Source organism: Notamacropus eugenii, chromosome 7, assembly GCF_028372415.1.
Source record: "Notamacropus eugenii isolate mMacEug1 chromosome 7, mMacEug1.pri_v2, whole genome shotgun sequence".
NCBI lineage: Eukaryota > Metazoa > Chordata > Mammalia > Diprotodontia > Macropodidae > Notamacropus > Notamacropus eugenii.
In genome coordinates, this window is record NC_092878.1 from 162,777,580 (window position 1) to 162,797,580 (window position 20,001).

The 20,001-nt window shown below is 40.0% G+C and overlaps 1 protein-coding gene across 2 annotated transcripts in view; it reads left to right on the forward strand.

Moving 5' to 3' along the window:
- Positions 1-11,144, forward strand: part of ANXA5 (annexin A5) — a 51,321-nt gene extending 40,177 nt beyond the window's left edge. For both annotated transcript variants that reach the window (XM_072625232.1, XM_072625233.1), the window contains 5 exons: positions 3,502-3,595; positions 5,531-5,626; positions 7,602-7,660; positions 10,051-10,173; positions 10,735-11,144. In XM_072625232.1, the coding sequence (XP_072481333.1) occupies positions 3,502-3,595; positions 5,531-5,626; positions 7,602-7,660; positions 10,051-10,173; positions 10,735-10,797 (435 nt within the window). In that variant the 3' untranslated portion in view covers positions 10,798-11,144. The remainder of the gene's footprint in view (positions 1-3,501; positions 3,596-5,530; positions 5,627-7,601; positions 7,661-10,050; positions 10,174-10,734) is intronic.
- The last annotated feature ends 8,857 nt before the right edge of the window (positions 11,145-20,001 follow it).

Here is a 20,001-nt window from a genome sequence, read left to right on the forward strand (position 1 = left end):
GCTCTCTTTTTCCTCCATTTACGAAGATTCTGGTCATTCATAGAGTGATCAGAGGAAGGGAGAAAGGACACAAAAATTCATTAAGCACCCTCCTGTGCCAGGCGTTGTGCTAAGGGCTTTGCAAATATCTTATTTGATCTTGATGTCAATCCTGGGAGGCAGGTGCTATTATGATCCCCATTTTACAGTTAAGGAGATTGAGGCAGACAGAGGTTAAGTGACTGGCCTATGGTTACCCAACCAGTAAGTATCTGAGACTGGATTTGAACTCAGGTCTTCTTGAGTCTAAGCCTAACACTCTCTCCATTGCTCCCCCTGACTAACTGTGAACTGAGGGAGCATGATGAAGTGAATGGATAGGGGTCCTGTAGGGCTCAGACCCTAGTCCTGCCTGCTCCTGAGTGACTTCGGCAAGTTACTAACATCTGGCATTGTGCTAAGCCATGATTAGCTTAGTGTGAGATGGTGAGGGCTGCTTATCTGCCTGGACTCATCTTGGGTCTGAATCCGTGTGAGTGTTTGACTGCCTTTGTGGAAAGGACAGAGGAAAGAGACTCCTACTAAATTACTAAATATTGTTATCATTTTTTAGTCATTTCAGTCGTGACTGACTCTTTATGTTTTCTTGGCAAAGATACTAGATTGGTTGGCCATTTCCTTATCTAGCTCATTTTACAGATGAGGAAACTGCGGCAAACAGGGTTAAGTGACTTGTCTAGGGTCACACAGCTGGTGTTTGAGGTTGGATTTGAACTTAGGTCTTCCTGTCTCCAGGTCTGCCACTAGTCACTTGAAAAAAATCCTGTGGTCTTGTTATAAAGTCCTGATTTTTTAAGAGGACTTGGCTGAGCAGGGCAGACACTATCGCTGCTATTCCAGAGGAGTGAGCTGCCTGCCCTGAGCTGGAGTGCAACCATAGCCCTGAGCTTAGAAAAGGAGGAGGCTGGTCAGATCTCACCGGGAAGTCATCTGACATCAACAAATATTTCTTAAGCACATGTTATGTGCCAAGACCTGTCCTAAGATTCAGAGATACAAAGTCAGAGAGTATAACAGCCCCTGCCCTTGGGGGCTGCTGCTGCTGGTAGGTGGGACATGGACACAAGTAAGTAAGGAGACCCAACTTATGTACAGAGTATCTTCAGGGCTGCTAATGGCTGAGGGAGGGAAAGGGGAAGCAAAATGTCACAGTTGGCATTGGAACTGGTTTTTACATGGAACTTCAGGAAATGACTTCACTCCCCTCTAAGGGTCTCCAGGGAACTGAGAATGAGGAAGGGAGAGCCTGGGATTTCAGAAGACCAGCCCTTTACAAGTAACAGAGGCCTGAACCTCAAACACTTTTTCCTTCCTGGCTCTCAGCCTTTGTAGGCTAAGCAGAGACATGTCCCAACATTCTAAGCTTGGTTTGGCTATAACATAATAGATTTTCTTTTTTTTGAGGCAATTGAAGTTCAGTGACATGCCTAGGGTCATACAGCTGGTAATTGTCTGAGGTCACATTTGAACTCAGAACCTCTTGATTCCAAGCCAGGTGCTCTAGCCTCTGTACCACCTAGCTGCCCCTAGCAGCATAGATTTGTAACTGGAAGGGACCTCGGAGTCCGTCAAGCACATACCACTCCTTTTACAGATGAGGAAACTGAGGCAAACAGTTCAAGTGACTTGCCTGGGATCACCCAACTAGTAACTATCTGAGGCTGGATTTGAACTCAGGTTTTCTTGATTCCAAGCTAGGCTCTCTATCCATTGCATCACATAACTGCTTCTGATTTTACCTTTGTAACTTCTCTCCCATCTGTCCCTTTCTCTGCTCCCAGGACCTCTTGCATGAATGATTGCAAAAGCCTCCTCCTTGGTCTCTGCCTCAAATCTCTCCTTTCTCCCACTTATCTTCCATAACATTATTTTCCTGAAATATTAGTCTAATCAGGTCACTCACTGGCTTCAGAAAGCTTCACTGGTTTCCTATTACACCTAGGATCCAATAGAAATTATTTCCATATTTAAAACAAAACAATCACCTCTGAAATTCCCTTATGAGACCACAATCTTCTTCCTCCCTTCTCTCCCTCTTCCTTATGCTTTTTAAATCAAATCAGCTTAGTAACTCTTGTCCCTCCACCCCTCAGTACTTTTTCCATCCATCCTCTCTGTCATCCAGTGATACTGCCCTTCTTGTATGAGACACTCTGTTTCCCACTTCCAGACATTTTCCTCTAGCTGTCCCCCATGCCTGGTATGCTCTCCCTCCTCCTGGCTTCCCTAAAATCCCAAAGTGGGAAGCCTTTCCCAATTCTAGTGTCTTCTCCCTGTTGATCATCTCAAATTTATCCCATCCATAGCTTGTCTTACATAGTTACTTGCATGTTGTCTCCTTTGTCAGACCGTGAGCTCCTAGAGGAAAAGAATTGTCATTTGCCTTTGTATTCCCATCATGTAGCACAGTAGGCACTTAATAAATTTTTATTGACTTGCTGACTCTGCTCTGGTTTGACTTTCCTCCCTCCCCAATCTCTACTATCTAGTTAACCATTCAACTCTTTATGGTTGCCTGCTTCCAAATCTCTTACCCTTTTTTACCTTTCTTTTACCCCTATCATTGCTCCTCCCTTGTCAAATCTCAACAATGGACTACTCCCACCATTAGCCTCTATCTGCCCAGTAGCTGAATGGAACTGAAGGAAGTCACAGGATTAATCTGACTAGGTCTCCTGTGAATTTATGTTATGTAATCTCCCCTAGGTCCTCACTGCAGCAAGGCAATCTTTCTGTTCCTCTTGAATCAGTTCACTGTCCCATTTTCCCCTGGGACTATTCCAAACCTCTTCTCTTTCGAAGCCTCCTACATCAGTTCTTTATCCTCCCCCCAAGAAAACCCCCAAACCCTTGTAATAACTAATAGCTAACATTTATTTAGTGCCTACTATGTGCCACTGTGCTAACATCTTTATAATGATTGTTTAATTTAATCCTCACAGCAATCCTTGAGGAAATGGAGGCAACCAGAGGTGAAGTGACTTGCCTAGGGTCGCAGGAACTCAGGTCTTCCTGCCTCCACACCTGACGTTCTGTTCACTGTGACACTTAGCTGCCTCATAAATACGCAGAATCAGCAAAACTAAGCCCACATCGGCAGTGTCCAAAAAGGTTATGTCTTATCTTAAGTCCATCCCCTCTCTATCAGGAGGTAGGTAGCCTGCCTCATCATCAGTCCTCTAGACTCATGGTCCATCATTGCGCTGAGTAGGAGTCTTAAGTCTTTCAAAGGTGTTTGTCTTTAGGATGATCTAGTTATTGTGTAGATTGTGCTCCTGGGTCTTCTTGCTTCACTCTGCATCCGTTCATTTGGGTCTTCCTTAGGTTTCTCTGAAGTAGTCCTTTTGGTTATTTCTTAGGGATAACTAGAATTTGTAAGTCTTTAAAACAACCATATTCTAAGAGAATCCCAAATATGTGAGGAATGAAATAGCGGACTTTTGTTTCTTGAAATTGTCACAGGACCTGTTCCAAGCTGGGGAGCTGAAATGGGGGACAGATGAAGAAAAGTTCATCACCATTCTGGGAACACGCAACGTGTCTCACTTAAGAAGGGGTAAGTCAAGAAAGGATGAGAGTGAAAGACTTTTCACAGTCTTCAAAGGACTTGACCTAATGTAGAGTTGAAATATTTTAAAGAATTAACTCAGTACCACTATTTCTAGGTTTGCTAAAGTGACCTAAAATAAAAATTTCCTTTTAAATTTTCAAATCATTACTTTTCACTGTGCCTCTTATATGATGGAAATGCACAGGGTGGGGAGAATGAAGATTGTGTGGAATGGAATGAAGGTGAGCAATGGACAGGGTCCTGGACTTGGAATCTGAAGGTTTACATGTCCACAAAGATTTGTGGAATCTCAGGGTCATAGATTTAGAGTGGGAAAGGACTTGAGAGCCCATCTGGTCCAATCCCCCTCATTTTATAGATGAAGAAACTGAGTTCCGTGGATAGGAAGCAACTTTCTCCAGGCTACTTAGCTTGTAAGTACCACAGCTTGAATTTGAACTCAGCATTTCTCATCCCAAATTCATCCCCTTTTTTCATGACATCACTTGTCCTCTCTAGGTTCATTTGTCAGGACTGACATTTATTAGCTTTGTGATGTATGTAAGATCATTTAATCTTTCATTTTGCATCATCTATAAAATGGGCTTAATATCAGTAATAATTTGTGATTTTCAGACATTCTCAGAAGGTAGGCATCCTCATTTTACAGGTGAGAAAATTGGCACCCAGAGATTATGACTCTCACCATGTTAACAAGTGATATGATATAGTGGATAGAATGCTGGATTTGTAGTCAAGAAAATCCAGATTAAATCCTGCCTCAGATACTTAGTTGTATGACTCTGGGTAATTCACTTAACCTCTTTGCACCCCAGTTTCCTCATTTGTAAAAAATTAGGGCATTGGACAAGATGGCCTCTAATGTCCCTTCTAAATCTAAATCTTTCATGGTATCATCCTAAGGCATTTTCTTTCTTGGGGCCTCTGTTTTCTTATCTGTAAAATGAGGAGATGGATAGATAGAAAGCCTTTGGGGTCCCTACTAGGTCTATGTCTATAATCCTGTGTTGTGTCAGAGTGGGCTTGAGTGTAAAGTGTAGGCTTATTCGCAGCAAAAAAGGTGCTGAATAAGGTACTTAAGTGCTCCTTATCCAATATATGATCTGACAAAGATTAAGTGTGTTGGTTTGAGATTCACCTCTGTCTTTCTTTCTTTCCTTCCTTCCTTCCTTCCTTCCTTCCTTCCTTCCTTCTTTCTTTTTTGTCTCTTTCTCTCTCTCTCTTTCTTTTTGTTTCTATCTGTGCATCCATCCATCTATCCTGTTTGTTTATCTCTAGCTATCATCTATCAATCTACCATCTATCTATATCTATCGTTTATATCTGTCATCCATCAGTCATCTATTATCTATCTTATTTATCAATTTGTTATTCTTCTCATCTATTTTAGCTATCTATATCATCTATCTATCTATCATATCAATCCATCATTTATCTCTGTCATCTTTCTCTCTATATATCATTGGTCAATTCATCATTTATCTATACCTATCATTTATTTATCTGTCTATATCTGTTTTGGTATAAAAAGAAAATATTTTTTGGAGGGTCTTGTGGTTAGGTAATGAGTTGAAATTTAATTTCTTATCTATAGAGTCATTATCGAGAGTTTCTCTTGCCAAGTTTTTTTTTTTTTTTTTTTTTTTTAAGCTGTGGCTAAGAGGGTCATTAAAAGATTTTTTGGCTGGCATGGATCACATTGTTCCTTAACGGTCTTTTAAGGAAAATACCATTGGATAAAGACAAGGGGGGATCCAAGATCTGCCTAGAACCAAAGTTTCCTGTAGGGAGTCTTGACAATTTCCCCTCCCATTCTTTTGAGATAACTTACGGAAATCACTTTGCAAACCTTAAAGCACTATTTAAAAGCCAACCTTCAATATTTACCTAAGTAAAACAAAAGCTTCCATTGTTTTTCAGTGTTTGACAAATACATGACCATATCAGGATTTCAGATTGAAGAAACCATTGACCGTGAAACATCGGGTCACCTGGAACAGCTGCTCCTTGCTATTGGTGGGTAATCTTACAATATTTCTGGTGTTTGCTATGCAATATTTTTATATCAGTCAAGAAGTTTTTATTAAGCACTTTCTATGTGCCAGGCACTGACAACAAGGGTATCATGGAAAAAAATCACTCGATATTTTGTTCAGAGAAATGAATAGCCGTGAGTAACATGATCAGGAATTTAGTCAACACTTGAGCTCTCATTCAAGATTTTGCTCAGAGACTAGAGACTATTTCATGGTGTTGGTCCCTTTTTGGGCCAACTGGAAATTTTATTCCTTTTCCCCTCATTTAGCGTCCTTTTCATATGCTTCATAGCCAGAGGTGTGTAGTGGTAGAGTTATTTCAATCTTGTCCGACTCTTTGTGACCCCATTTGGGGTTTTCTTGGCAAAGATACTAGTGTTTTGCCATTTCCTTCTCCAGCTCATCTTATGTAGTTAACTGGCTCTTTGGAAAAAAATAATGCACAGCATGCATATCTCTGCCTCATAACTCTCCATTAGTATAAAATTCCTGGACTGAGTCCCATCTTTGCTTCTATTTCTTTAGGGGGACATAGTGGGTATAGCTCTGGACTTGGAGTCTGGAAGATGTTGCTTTGAATTCTGTCTCAGGCACTTATTAATGGGCAAGTCATCCTCCTCCCCTCTGAGCCTCAGTTTCCTCAGCTGTGAAATGAGAAGGCTGGACTCAGTGACCTCTAATGTCTCAGCTCCAAATAGTTGATCAGTCATGTGGCCTCTGATCATCCTTCAAGGCTGTGTCAGTCATTCCCTTCTATAAGAAGCCTTTCTTGATTATCTTCAATTTTCAGTACTATCCTGCTTCCTTTCAATCTCAGTCTTGCTCCTTCTACTGTATGAAATCACAGAATCTCTAGGTTGCCTTTCTTATTGAAGGATGTCATAAAGGGAACATGGAGGAAACTTCATCTCTCCCTAAAGTAGGCTTTCCTACTCTGTAAACTCTTTTACGTAAGTCCCAGAATTCACAGGGAAGTGCTAATGATGGGTCCTGGCATCACTTAGTCATGAGCCAAGACCACCCCGAGACTTCTAGGAAAGGATCCCTGGGAACTTTCCAAGTTCACTGCCAGTAATGTAAGTTTCAGCTAACTTTAGAAGGATCAATCAAATTGAATAGTCAGCAAACATTTATTAAACACTTACTGTATAGTAGGCACTGAGGATACAAGAAAGGGGAAGAATACTCCGTGCTCTCAAGAAGTACAGAAAATATGTAAGCATCAAAGTATGTGCAAGATTTAGAGCAGATGGAAGGCAACCTTAAAGGGGAAGGCTCCAGAAGCTGGGGTGACCAAAAAAGGTCTCCTGAAAACAAGGTAGTGTTTGAGCTGAGTCTTGAAGGAAACCTGGGATTCTAAGAGGTGGCAGAGGTGAGCAGGGGCAGCTAGATGGTGCAATGGATAGTGCTGGGCTTGGAGTCAGGATGACTCGTCTTCCTGAGTTCAAAGCTGGCCTCAGATGTTAGCTGTGTGACTCTGGGAAAGTCCCTTAACCTTTTTTACCTCAGTTTCCTCATCTGTAAAATGAGCTGAAGAGGAGAAGGAGAAGAAAATGGCAAACCACTCCAATGTCTTTGCCAAGAAAACCCCAAAAGGGGTCATGGAGAGTTGTGTATGACTGAAAAAAACAATTTAGCATTTGAGCTGAGGAGGAAGAGTCTCCCAGGCCTGAGGAACAACTTGTGCACAGGCATGGAGTTGGCAGATGGAATCGTATTCAAGGAACAGCCAGCTGGTTAGGGTTTGTAGAGGAGAGTGATATGAAAGATGACTGGAAAAGTAGGAATGGATGAGTTGGTGAAGGGCTCTAAATGCCAAAAAAGGGATTTTCTATTTGATTCTGGAGGTAATAGGGAGCCATTGGACACAGACCTTTGTTTTCTAACAACATAGGGACTTAAATGAATAAAGTTCTGCTCAAAAGCACCCTCCTCATCTTATATTTTTTTTTTAGTCAAGTCTGTCCGAAGTGTACCTGCCTACCTTGCTGAGACACTCTACTATGCCATGAAGGTATGTGACTCCTCTAAGATTTATTTTTCTTTATAATATCTTTCTGCAGTTCTATTTCAACTCATTAGCTAAAAATTATCTCATTAGAATAAGCTTGTATAGATGCAGTTTAAGGGCAATGTTATATATTGGAAAGAATATGGGATTTGATTTGGAATCCTGGCTCAGTCACTTACTGTCTCTGATTTTGAGGAAGGGCCTCAGTTTCTTCTTCTTTAAAATGGGTAGTTGGACTCAGCAACATTGTAAGGTCTTTCCAGCCTTAAACCTTATGTTCCTATGACCTCCCTGTACCTTAGTTTCCTCTTCAGTGAAATGAGGTCATTGGGCTATGTAATTTCTAACGAAGCTTTCCAATTTTAAATTTTACTCTTCTAAGATTTCTCTGTATTTCAGCTATGTAGCTAAATTATTGTTTTTTAAGTTACCTAATTCACTTTGATGTCCTTGAATTTAAATTTGTTGTCAAAAAATGTGCTTGAATACTAATTGCAATTTCTTCATTGCTTGGCTTTATGAAGTGAATAAAGTTATTTCCTAAGACTGAGAAAAGGTATCTAAACTGCTTAGATAATAAAGTGACAATAATCATACTCTTTGGAGAATCATAGAATTTTAGCTCTAGAAAAGAGCTTAGAAATCATAATCCAACCCTGAGTTTTTTGCTAGTGAGGAAATTTATGGCTAAGGATGGGCAGTGTCTTGCTTAAGATAACAGATCTTTGAAACGGGAGACCTTGGATGTAAAATCTAGGTCTTCTGACCTGAAACCCACAATTCTTTCTTGAATATGGTGCCTGCACTGGGAATTTCCTTGACTCCATTTTCTTTGAGATTTTTAAATTTGGAATTTGGAAGCAAAGTAGATATCAACACCGTATACCAATGTGTTCAATGGGTGGTCATGATTAGGGGTGGAGCACAAATTTTGGAGGATAGCCTTTTAAAAAAAATGCCACTACCTACTCTGAGAAGATTCTACCAGTTTAATTCTGTGTAGTGCCTACCCTTCTTCCCCATGCCTACTCCACTTTTGGATTGCCAGAAGGCAACCCCAGGTTCCTAGTACTTTGTGTAAGCATCTTCTTTGAATCAGAGTTCATGATTTCTTACCATCATGGGGTAGGGGAGTAGGTATTGGATTTGAAATGCCTGAGTTCAAATCCTGCTACAGACACGTACTAACAGTGTGACCATAGACATGTCAGGTTTAACCTCACTCTACTTTAGTTTCCTCATTTGTAAAGTGAGGGTGTTGGATTTGATGGCCTTTCAAGTTAGCCAGAGGACACACAATTCAAAACAAAAATCATTTAATAAAATAGCATAACAAGAAACATTGTCTTCACACCTCCCTCCTAGCCCTGCCTCACCCCCAGAACCTGGAGCTCAGGCTCCCATAAAAACTCCATAAGAACACCTTCAGTTGAAAGAATGAAAATGCATAGGGATCACATGTGGGTCACACTCATGTGGGCAACACATGATCAAGTCATCTTTTTGAGAAATAAACACACAGGGAACATGTGTGGCCTGATCATATGTATGGAGAGGCAACTCATACCTCTGGGATCCCAGAACTGCTGATATCACACTGCTATCTGTTGGACCTTCTCCTCCTTGGACGTCACTTTTTTGTTGCTCTCTACCTGGCACTGTTTCTTCATGATAGGTGCTCCTCAGCTATTGAGACATCAATCCAGCGTTTCTTGGAGTATGCTGTGCTTAGTAAGCCTCTCATCTGCAGGGGGTGCTGTTGCTTTGTCACCCAGCAGTTGTGAACTGCTTATCCCCCTCAGTTTGGTTGTTCCAGAAGCTAGCAGATGACTAGATTAAAAACACATTTGTTCTTTGAATTATTTTACTGTGATGTACACGTTCACTTACAGTCATAAACACATTGAAATTCTTAGCTCTCATCACCTTTGCCCTGGCTGTGACCAGTATTCTCAGTATTCTTCTTCCTAAATGATCTGAGATCTGACCAGTACCACAGTGAGGACGTGTTTTCAATTTCTCCCCATCCTGTTCCTCTGATCTGTCTATTCATTACCAGGGCTGGGCTGGGTGGAGAAGACTGAGAGAACAAGAGGCCTTTGTCCCACTTTCCTTGATAACAAATCACAACTTGCTCTCTCTAGATATAGAATTCATTGTGATTGAATTTAATGCGTCTTTCCCCATTACATAAAAAAAATTACCTAGAAACCGAGAAATAAAGAACCACTTTTAGTTATATATTTTTTCTTTATGATCCCGTCTTCGAATTATGAATATCAAGCTTGTACGGGGTCTTTCCAATGTTTGCTTCCTCTCCTTTCTGTATCACTAATACATAAAATCTGTCTGTGTTTTCATTTGTTTGTAATTTGTCTTTTTGTATTTTTAAGGGTGCTGGCACTGACGATCACACTGTCATAAGAGTCATAGTTTCCAGGAGTGAAAAAGACCTATTCAACATCAGAAAAGAATTTAGAAAGAACTTTGCAACTTCTCTTTATTCCATGATTAAGGTAATGGAATCTTGTGATCTTGGACAAGTCCCTTCTCTCCTCAGTTTCCCGATTTATAGAAGTGAGGGGATTGGAGTACATGACCTTTAAGGTCCAGTCAAGCTCACATGTGTTGTTCCTATGATCTCTTCCATCATATTCTGTTTTCAAAACAACAGTAAATCCATCACAGGCACTCAAAGTTACATGAATAGGGTTAGTTGAAGAAGGCATTCTTTTATCCTCAGAGTCAAGCCTGTATAAAGTTTAGAATTCTAGCATATTTAAACATTTGGTTAAGAAGCTGAGAGACTGTCTGACATATTGGGAAAGAGCCCTGGACCTGGGATCAAGAGACTTGTGTTTGAAGGTTGCCTTCGTCATATGGAGTGAAGTCAGCAAGTTAAAAATAATTCATTTGGTGAGGAAACACCCTGTATAGCATTCCCAACATGAGAGCCAACACATGGATTGTCTGGGGTGAAATCAGATGACTGTCCTTTCTTCCCGTGTGTGTGTGTGTGTGGGGGGTCCCTCTCTTCCTGTTACTCACTTGCCTCACAGTGTAATTTTGGTTTGCAGGATGACACATCTGGAGATTATAAGAGAGCGCTGTTACTCCTCTGTGGTGGAGAGGATGACTAATCTGGCCGCCTGGCAGAAAGTGCTTTCTTCTGTGCCTGCCTCCCGGTGCCTTCCAGCTAGCCTCCCAACTAGCCTCATTTTAGTATGTTAATGCTTTTTGTATTGCCTTATTCATACTAGCATGCAAATGATTGACCCCTATGTGGAAGCATGTTGTAGAAGTGATTACTGTGCTTCCTTCTGATCATCCCATTGAGGTTTCCCAACTTCACAGGCTGTGGGATCACAGAACACTCTTCAGGGGCAAAAAACACCTTGAAAATCCTCCTTAGGGACTAAGTTTAGAGCCTGGCTCCGGGATATTATCATCACATTATGATAAGATTAAAATGGAAATTTGTGTTAAATTGTATTGGCTTTCACATTTTTTTTCCTAAATAAAAAAACCCTCATTTACATTCTATCAATAAATATGCTACCTTAATGAAAACTTCACCTTAATGTTAGAAACTCCTCGACAGGTGAATAATCAAGTTGTTTTGCTTCTGAATGAAGCCTGCAGCATGATGGAGGACACGTTCAAAAGTCTAAGGGAAAACAAACATTTCTTCTCTCAAAGGCCATCACTGCTTGGCACAATGTGTTTTTGTTTTTCTCCCTCCAATGGTATCTTAAACAAGTCAAGTTAATGGTGGTGTGACTGGAGAAATAGGTATTGTGTTCTCTGAGTGGAAAACTCAGACTGCAGTGATGTAGGAGAGAAAGGGTTGAACTTGGTCTGGGTTCAAATCCCACCTCAGACACTAGATGTGTGCCCCCAGGCAAGTCACCCTCTATGCCTCAGTTTCCTCATCTGTAAGAAGAAAGAAGAGGGTGGATAATAGTTTTCAAGGTCTTTTCCAGATCTGCAACTCTCTGTTCTCCTGAATAGTTCTTTCCTAGTAAGGGTCAAAGCCCTGATTGGAGGAGGATTTTCACTTCTTTATAACTAGGTCATTTGGTCATGGAAGTCATCCTCTCGTGGTGCTAGTGGTCTGATGAAAAAGCCGTTTCATCTTTAAGAGTAAACATAGATTAGTGTCTTCACTCTTGAGTTGGGAGGACCCTCAGAGGTCATCTAGTTTAAATGACAAATTGAACTCAGAACAGAGGCCTAGAGACAGGAAGGGGTTTGCTCAGGGTCACAAAAGTAGCTTCTAAGTTACTGTCTGAATTAGAACCTGGGTCCTCTTATGCTAAAATCAGTGGCTCCTTACCTCTGTCTTTCCTCTTCTACTCTCATTCATTTCCGGCTCTCCATTTACTCTTCCCCTCCTTGTAGCCCAAGGGCAGGGGATTCTCTCCAAAGAGGAGCAGGATCTTTATTGTTGGAGGAATAGCTTCAAACAATGGAAAAAACTTGGTACTCGGGGCCAGACAAGACTTGGGATCAAATTCCACCATCGATACATACTAGCTGTGTGACTTTGGAGAAGTCACTTTACTTCTCTGAGACTGTTTCCTTCTCTGTGAAACAGGGGTAATGATCCCTATAGTGCCTGACTCGTATTGTTTTGAGGCCTAGATGATATCCCATATGTACAGTACTTTTACAAACCTCAAAGTTTTATAAATAATCATGATACTAGTAATAGCAGCCTTTTATATAGCACTGCATGGGATTATGGTTCTTGAGCTGGAAGGGACCTTAGAGGTCACTGAGTCCAGTCCCCTGGTTTTAACAGATCAGGAAACTGAGGCTGAGGGAATTGAAGTGGCTTCCCCAAAGTCACACTTGATAATTTGCAAAGCACTTTATATGTTTATATAATGAGCCTTCCAATGACCCTATGAGGTAAATACTAAGGATATTATCCTCATTTTATAGAAAAGGAAACAGAAACTCAATAAGGTGACATAATTTTCCAGTGGTCACATGCTAAAGTGTCACAAGTGGGATTTTCATTTAGACTTTCCCCATTCCTAAGTCCAAGCCTCTATCCTTTATGCTGCTCTTTTCCACTACTTGCTAACTTCCTGTTTTCTGTCTAAGATTTCCCTTTTTACTTGGTGGTATGTCTTCCTCCCTTCCTCCCTTTTTATCCTTCTCCCCCTCTTTTGCTGCTACTTCTGTACAATCCTTATGGAAGTAGGAGATAGTGAAAGGATGTATAGAAATATTTTTCTATGCCAAACATATCCATAATGGTCATGTTGTGAAAGAAAACGCAGACCAAAAAAACTCAAGAAAAATAAAGTTAACGTCTGCTTCAATCCGTGTTCAGACACCACCAGTTCTTTCTCTGGGGATGGACAGTATTTTTCACCATAAGTCCTCCAGAGTTGTCTGGGATCACAGTATTGCTGAGAATAGCTAAGTCAATCACAGCTGAGCATCTTACAAAACTGCTGTGACTTTGTACACTTTACATTTCACTTGGAATCAGCCCAAGCAAGTCTTTCCAGCTTTTTCTGAGAGCACTCTGCTCATCATTTCTTATAGTGCCATAGTATTTCATCATCATCATATACTGCAACTTGTTCAGCCCCTCCCCATTTGATGGGCATCTCCTCAATTTCCCATTCTTTACCCCCAGAAAAGAGCTGCAATAGGTATTTTTGTACACATTGATCCTTATCCTTTTTTTAGCAAATCTTTTCTGGGATACAGACCTAGTAGCAGTATTGAGAGATTGAAAGGTCTGCTTGGTTTTGTAGCCCTTTGGCCATAGTTCCAAAGTGCTCTACAGAATGGTCGAATCAGTTCATGACTCCACCAACAGTGCGTTAATATCTCATTTTCCCCACATCTCCCAAGGATGTGTAGAAATCACAACAGTGGGCTGTCCTTCTTGTTCCACCTCATTTAAATTTCAGTGTCCCCTTAAAATCTATCTACATCTTGTCTCATTTTCTTCCATACTTTAGTAACCTTTCCAACATAGATTTTTCTAGTACAGGTTATTAAGTTATACGGGAAAATGAGACAAAAGGAAAGAAGCATTTATTAAGCACCTTTTATGTTCCAGGCATTGTGCTAAATACTATATGAATATCTCATTTGATCCTCGCCACAATTCTATTATTATCCCAATTTTATAGTTGAGGAAACTGAAGCAGATAGAGGTTAAGTGACTTGCCCAGGGTCATACATCTCAGATGTGTCTGAGGTCAGATTTAAACTCATAATGAGTTTTCCTGACTCCAGGCCTGGTTCTTTATCTCTGCACTACCTGGGTGCTCATAGGTATGCAGGATAGTATTTGATTAATATGAGCAGGAGTCTTTTGGGGGGGTTGAGTTCTGCCTCTACATTGCCTGGTCATGGTCAAGAGGATAGTGTAATTTCTTCTGTCATGAGAATCAAAGCCCTTCTGATGAAAATACTTAGGGCTTTCTCCTTTGGGATGCTAGATATGAATGCTGATTCTGATTCTGTAGGGGAGGGGATGGGGAATAAACTTGCAATGCACAAAGATCATAGCATGAGAAAAAAAAGGCTTTAGTTATGGATACTGTTATGAGTAAATATGTATGAATATCATATATATGCAGTTTACATGTACAAATATGTATCCATATCCATATATATATTGTCTAAGAAACTGTAGCATGGTACAGGAGCCAGAGAACCTTAGGGTCAGACCCACCTCTAATATTACCTTGTTTGATCCTGGGCAGGTCACTTAAGTCTCAGTTTCCTCATCTGCAAAATGAAGGGGTTGAACCAGTTGGCTCTGAGTTTCCTGCCGTGTCTAGAGCTATAACCATGATCTAATTCATCTGTATTCCCCAGAGGAAGGAGAACACTTGCAGTTATCAAATTCCAAGAAGCAAATGTGCTTTTCTATATTTTACAAGAAGGGTCATTGCTAATGCAAACCAGACACTATGAATGAATCCTGAGTAAGCCCTTCTCCTGAAGGGGAGTGAAGACTGAACATAAAAGCCTGGCACAATTCTTTAACAATAACATGAAAAGTTCTAAAGCTTTGAAAGAGCTGAAAGGGATATAGGTTAAGGACAAAAAAGTTTTTTTAAAAGTGATGTTGGAGAAGAGGAAAGAAACTCAAAGTTCGGTTGCTTAAGGTCAGAAGTGGAAGAAAGAGTGGATTAATTTGAACATTATCTTCTGTTTTCTTTGCTAAGGAGAATAATTTTCAACTAAGGAGATGAGAATAAGGTAAAGTGGAGTGGAGAGCCAAGGTGTTTAAGGAGATAGGGAGCACTCAGCTCCTCTGAATAAAATCACCCAGACCAGGTGAACTGCATCCTAAGGTACTGAAAGAATGGGCGGATATGAGTGGGGAACCATGACTGATAAGCTAAGGGCCACAACACTGGAAGCTGGATGGAGAATCATTGTGGATCAACTTTGTGAGACTGCACAAATCTGAAATGTCATAAAGACTGGCAGAGGGTGGAGTCTACACCCTGTAGGTTTGGCTTCAATTTATGCTCAACCCCCCCTCCCCCGCCAAAAGCAGTCCCCATTAGAAACACCAGGGATTCTTGACGAGGTCATTTCCTTTCTCGATAGGGTTACTTGACTGATAAGATTATAGATTTTGAGCTGGAAAGGGATCTCTGAGTTTTTCTAGTCCATCTTCCTCACTTTACAGATGAGGAAACTGAGGCAAAGGAAGGTTACATGATTTGCTCAAGGTTATACAGTAAGCATCAAAGGTGAGTTTTGAACGTAGGTTCTTTAACTCATAGACGGTTATCTTTCCATTGTATCACACAGGGGAATGCTGTAGATATATTTTATCTGAATTCAGCCAAGCATTTTACAAAGTGCCTTACCATCCTTGGGAAATGAAGAGCTTTAGGCAAGATACAGTATACTCAGCATATAGTACAGTATACTCAGCATTGATTGAATGAATGACTAGATCCCAAGAGGTGTTAGCCATGTCCTAATGACAGCTTGGAGGGGAAATCTCTACTGGAAAGTCATTCAGATCTATAATTGGCCTTGTGCTATTTAAAAGTTTTACCAATGAGTTATTTGCTAGCACAAATGGTAGGATTATCACATGTGCAGAAAGCGCTAAATTAATATACTGGATAAAGAATCAAGGCACAAAGAAATCTCAGTGTCATCCCTAACAATATGAAATTTAATACCCAAATAGTCCAAAATGATCTGCCCCTCCAACAGCACAGATAGCAATCCATTCGCGCCTCCCCATACTTGTCAGCTATCCACCGTATCTTTCTATTATATCTCACAAGAAACTTACCCAATGTACTGGAGGCCTTCCTCACTTTCTCATAATGTTCTGAGAGTACCACTAGAGCATGCTGGCCATGCGTCATCCTGGCCACTTGACCATCTCTTCTCTTCCTATCCTGCCTTTCCTTGAGGACAGTTTCTTTTTTAATTTTTGAAGGATTGAGGGAAATTTAATCATTATTCAGTGGAAAAAGTTTAAGAAGCCTCGATTAAGTGATGTGATTGGCATACTAGAAAGAGGGCTGGATTTCTCTCTGAGTCCTATATTCAGATCTCCTGACACTTCTTAGTTAATCTGGGCAAGTGTTAATCTAGGCAAGTCATTTTACCTGGATGTGCCTCAAGTAACTAGAACCTAGTCACTAAGCCCGAGAAAGCTTGGCATAGTGGGATTGGGAGGGCATGCTGGCTTTGGAGGATGATGTCCTTTAGTCTGTTATTTTCTGAAGCACCTTAGTGGGGACATGCCACAGCCTGCTCACTCTCCCTCTTTGCCTCTATGCGATAATTATTTTTATTTCTTCAAAGACCATGAAATTCTGTGTCTCACTGTCCTCTAACAGTGGTAGAATGTCAGTGTTAAACACAAATGCTATTATTTCTAGAGGAATATATGGGCCGTTAAAGGGATGTGGCAATATCCTGAGGGCAATTCAGCCTTATCTTCCCCTCCTAGTCAAAGCTGGGCTCAAACTGTCCATATCCCAGACATGAGGGCAGTTAGGTGGCACAGTGGATGGGGTCATCAGACATGACTGCAATGACTAAACAATAACATCCCTCAAAGTAAAGAGATTAATTTGGAGGTTTTGTCATCATCTATGTGGGAAGTGATGTAGAGGGACGTAGAGGGGTTTGGATAAAGAGGTAGAAATGGCAAGATGTGCTAACTGCCTAGATGTATGGGATGAGGAGAAGTGAAGAGCCTGGGATCATACTGGGTTGATGAACCCAAGACACTGGAAGGATGGGGATGCCTTCAACAGAAATAGGGGAGCTTGGAAAAGGGGAGAGTTTAGGGGTAAAGATAGTGAATTCAGTTTTAGACAGGCTGCATTTGAAGATGTCTTCAACATATTTGAAATGTCCCCTAGGTAACTGGTGATGTCAGAGTGAAGTTTGGGGGAGAGGTTGGAATTACATACATAGATCTGGGACTCATCTGCAAAAAGATGATAATTAAACCCAAGGGAACTGATTAGGTTATGAAGAGAGAAAACATGAAGGGAAAGGAGAAGAAGGTGATAGACAGAACCATGGGGAACACTTACAGTTAGAGGCCATCCTGTGGATCGGTGAGCCAACAAAGGAACCTGAGAAGGAACTGTTAGACAGGTAGGAGATAAACCAGGAGAGCCTGGTGTCACGGAACTTAGAGAGTAGAGAGTATCCTGGATACTCTGCTGGATCCTTGATCCAGTGTCAAATGCAACTGGGAGAATGAGGAGGAATAGACTGAAAATCATCAGATATAGCAGTTGAGAAATCAGTGGTGACTTCTGTGAAATCACTAAAAATAAACCTAGTTTCTAAGACAATCAAAGAGTTTTGCTCTAATTTTCAAAATTAAATAAAATAGCAACATTTATCTCATTAATTAAATAATTAGCTTGGAGTCCTACCCTGAGTTGCTCAAACATTATTTATTTCCCTGTCCTGTACTGCCATTTTATGACGTGCCCGAGCCATGCTCACGTTGCTGTCAATTTCACTCCTACCACTCTTTACTTTTTCACCCCCTTCCCAGAAGCCTCTTTGCTCTGGAGATAACTGCCCTTTGACCTCTTTTCTCATCGATGAGTCCCTGACCACCATTTCAATGAGGTACCCAGGTGATGTTCACTGCACTCCAATAACTACTTCTCACTCTTTAGATTTCTTTTCCTCCTCTCCAGCAGTCTTGCCACCCATGTGGGCAGCCTTCCCCTTCTTTCCTGGCTTTCTAGCTCTCCTTTAGGTCTTCCCTTTTTATGTTAACTTACTTTCAAATTTATGCTCCTTGAAGGTATTGGATTATTTTTGTCATTTTATCTTTATTTTCAGAACTTAGTATAGGGCCTGGAACATAGGGCTTCCCAAATTCTTGATCTATCTACATATCTGTCTATCTATCTATCTACCTATCTATCTATCATCTATCTATCTATCTATCTATCTATCTATCTATCTATCTATCTATCATCTATCTATCCACCTATCTATCTGTATCTTTGTATCTATATATGTATCTATGTATCTATCCATGTATTTATCTATGTAAATCTATGTATGCAAGTTTCTATGTAACTATCCATGTAGTATCTGTGTATACCTATGTATCTATTTTTGTATCTGTCAATGTAGTATATCTCTGTATCCATGTATCTATTGATGTACCTATCCATGTAGTTATCTTATGTATATCTATGTATCCTTGTGTCTATCCATGTAGTTAGCTATGTATATCTATGTATCCTTGTGTCTATCCATGTAGTTAGCTATGTATATCTATGTATCCTTGTGTCTATCCATGTAGTTATCTTATGTATATCTATGTATTCTTGTGTCTATCCATGTAGTTAGCTATGTATATCTATGTATCCTTGTGTCTATCCATGTAGTTATCTATATATATCTATGTATCCTTGTGTCTATCCATGTAGTTAGCTATGTATATCTATGTATCCTTGTGTCTATCCATGTAGTTAGCTATGTATATCTATGTATCCTTGTGTCTATCCATGTAGTTATCTTATGTATATCTATGTATCCTTGTGTCTATCCATGTAGTTAGCTATGTATATCTATGTATCCTTGTGTCTATCCATGTAGTTAGCTATGTATATCTATGTATCCTTGTGTCTATCCATGTAGTTAGCTATGTATATCTATGTATCCTTGTGTCTATCCATGTAGTTAGCTATGTATATCTATGTATCCTTGTGTCTATCCATGTAGTTAGCTATGTATATCTATGTATCCTTGTGTCTATCCATGTAGTTAGCTATGTATATCTATGTATCCTTGTGTCTATCCATGTAGTTAGCTATGTATATCTATGTATCCTTGTGTCTATCCATGTAGTTAGCTATGTATATCTATGTATCCTTGTGTCTATCCATGTAGTTAGCTATGTATATCTATGTATCCTTGTGTCTATCCATGTAGTTAGCTATGTATATCTATGTATCCTTGTGTCTATCCATGTAGTTAGCTATGTATATCTATGTATCCTTGTGTCTATCCATGTAGTTAGCTATGTATATCTATGTATCCTTGTGTCTATCCATGTAGTTAGCTATGTATATCTATGTATCCTTGTGTCTATCCATGTAGTTAGCTATGTATATCTATGTATCCTTGTGTCTATCCATGTAGTTAGCTATGTATATCTATGTATCCTTGTGTCTATCCATGTAGTTAGCTATGTATATCTATGTATCCTTGTGTCTATCCATGTAGTTAGCTATGTATATCTATGTATCCTTGTGTCTATCCATGTAGTTAGCTATGTATATCTATGTATCCTTGTGTCTATCCATGTAGTAAGCTATGTATATCTATGTATCCTTGTGTCTATCCATGTAGTAAGCTATGTATATCTATGTATCCTTGTGTCTATCCATGTAGTTAGCTATGTATATCTATGTATCCTTGTGTCTATCCATGTAGTTAGCTATGTATATCTATGTATCCTTGTGTCTATCCATGTAGTTAGCTATGTATATCTATGTATCCTTGTGTCTATCCATGTAGTTATCTATGTATATCTATGTATCCTTGTGTCTATCCATGTAGTTAGCTATGTATATCTATGTATCCTTGTGTCTATCCATGTAGTTAGCTATGTATATCTATGTATCCTTGTGTCTATCCATGTAGTTAGCTATGTATATCTATGTATCCTTGTGTCTATCCATGTAGTTAGCTATGTATATCTATGTATCCTTGTGTCTATCCATGTAGTTAGCTATGTATATCTATGTATCCTTGTGTCTATCCATGTAGTTAGCTATGTATATCTATGTATCCTTGTGTCTATCCATGTAGTTAGCTATGTATATCTA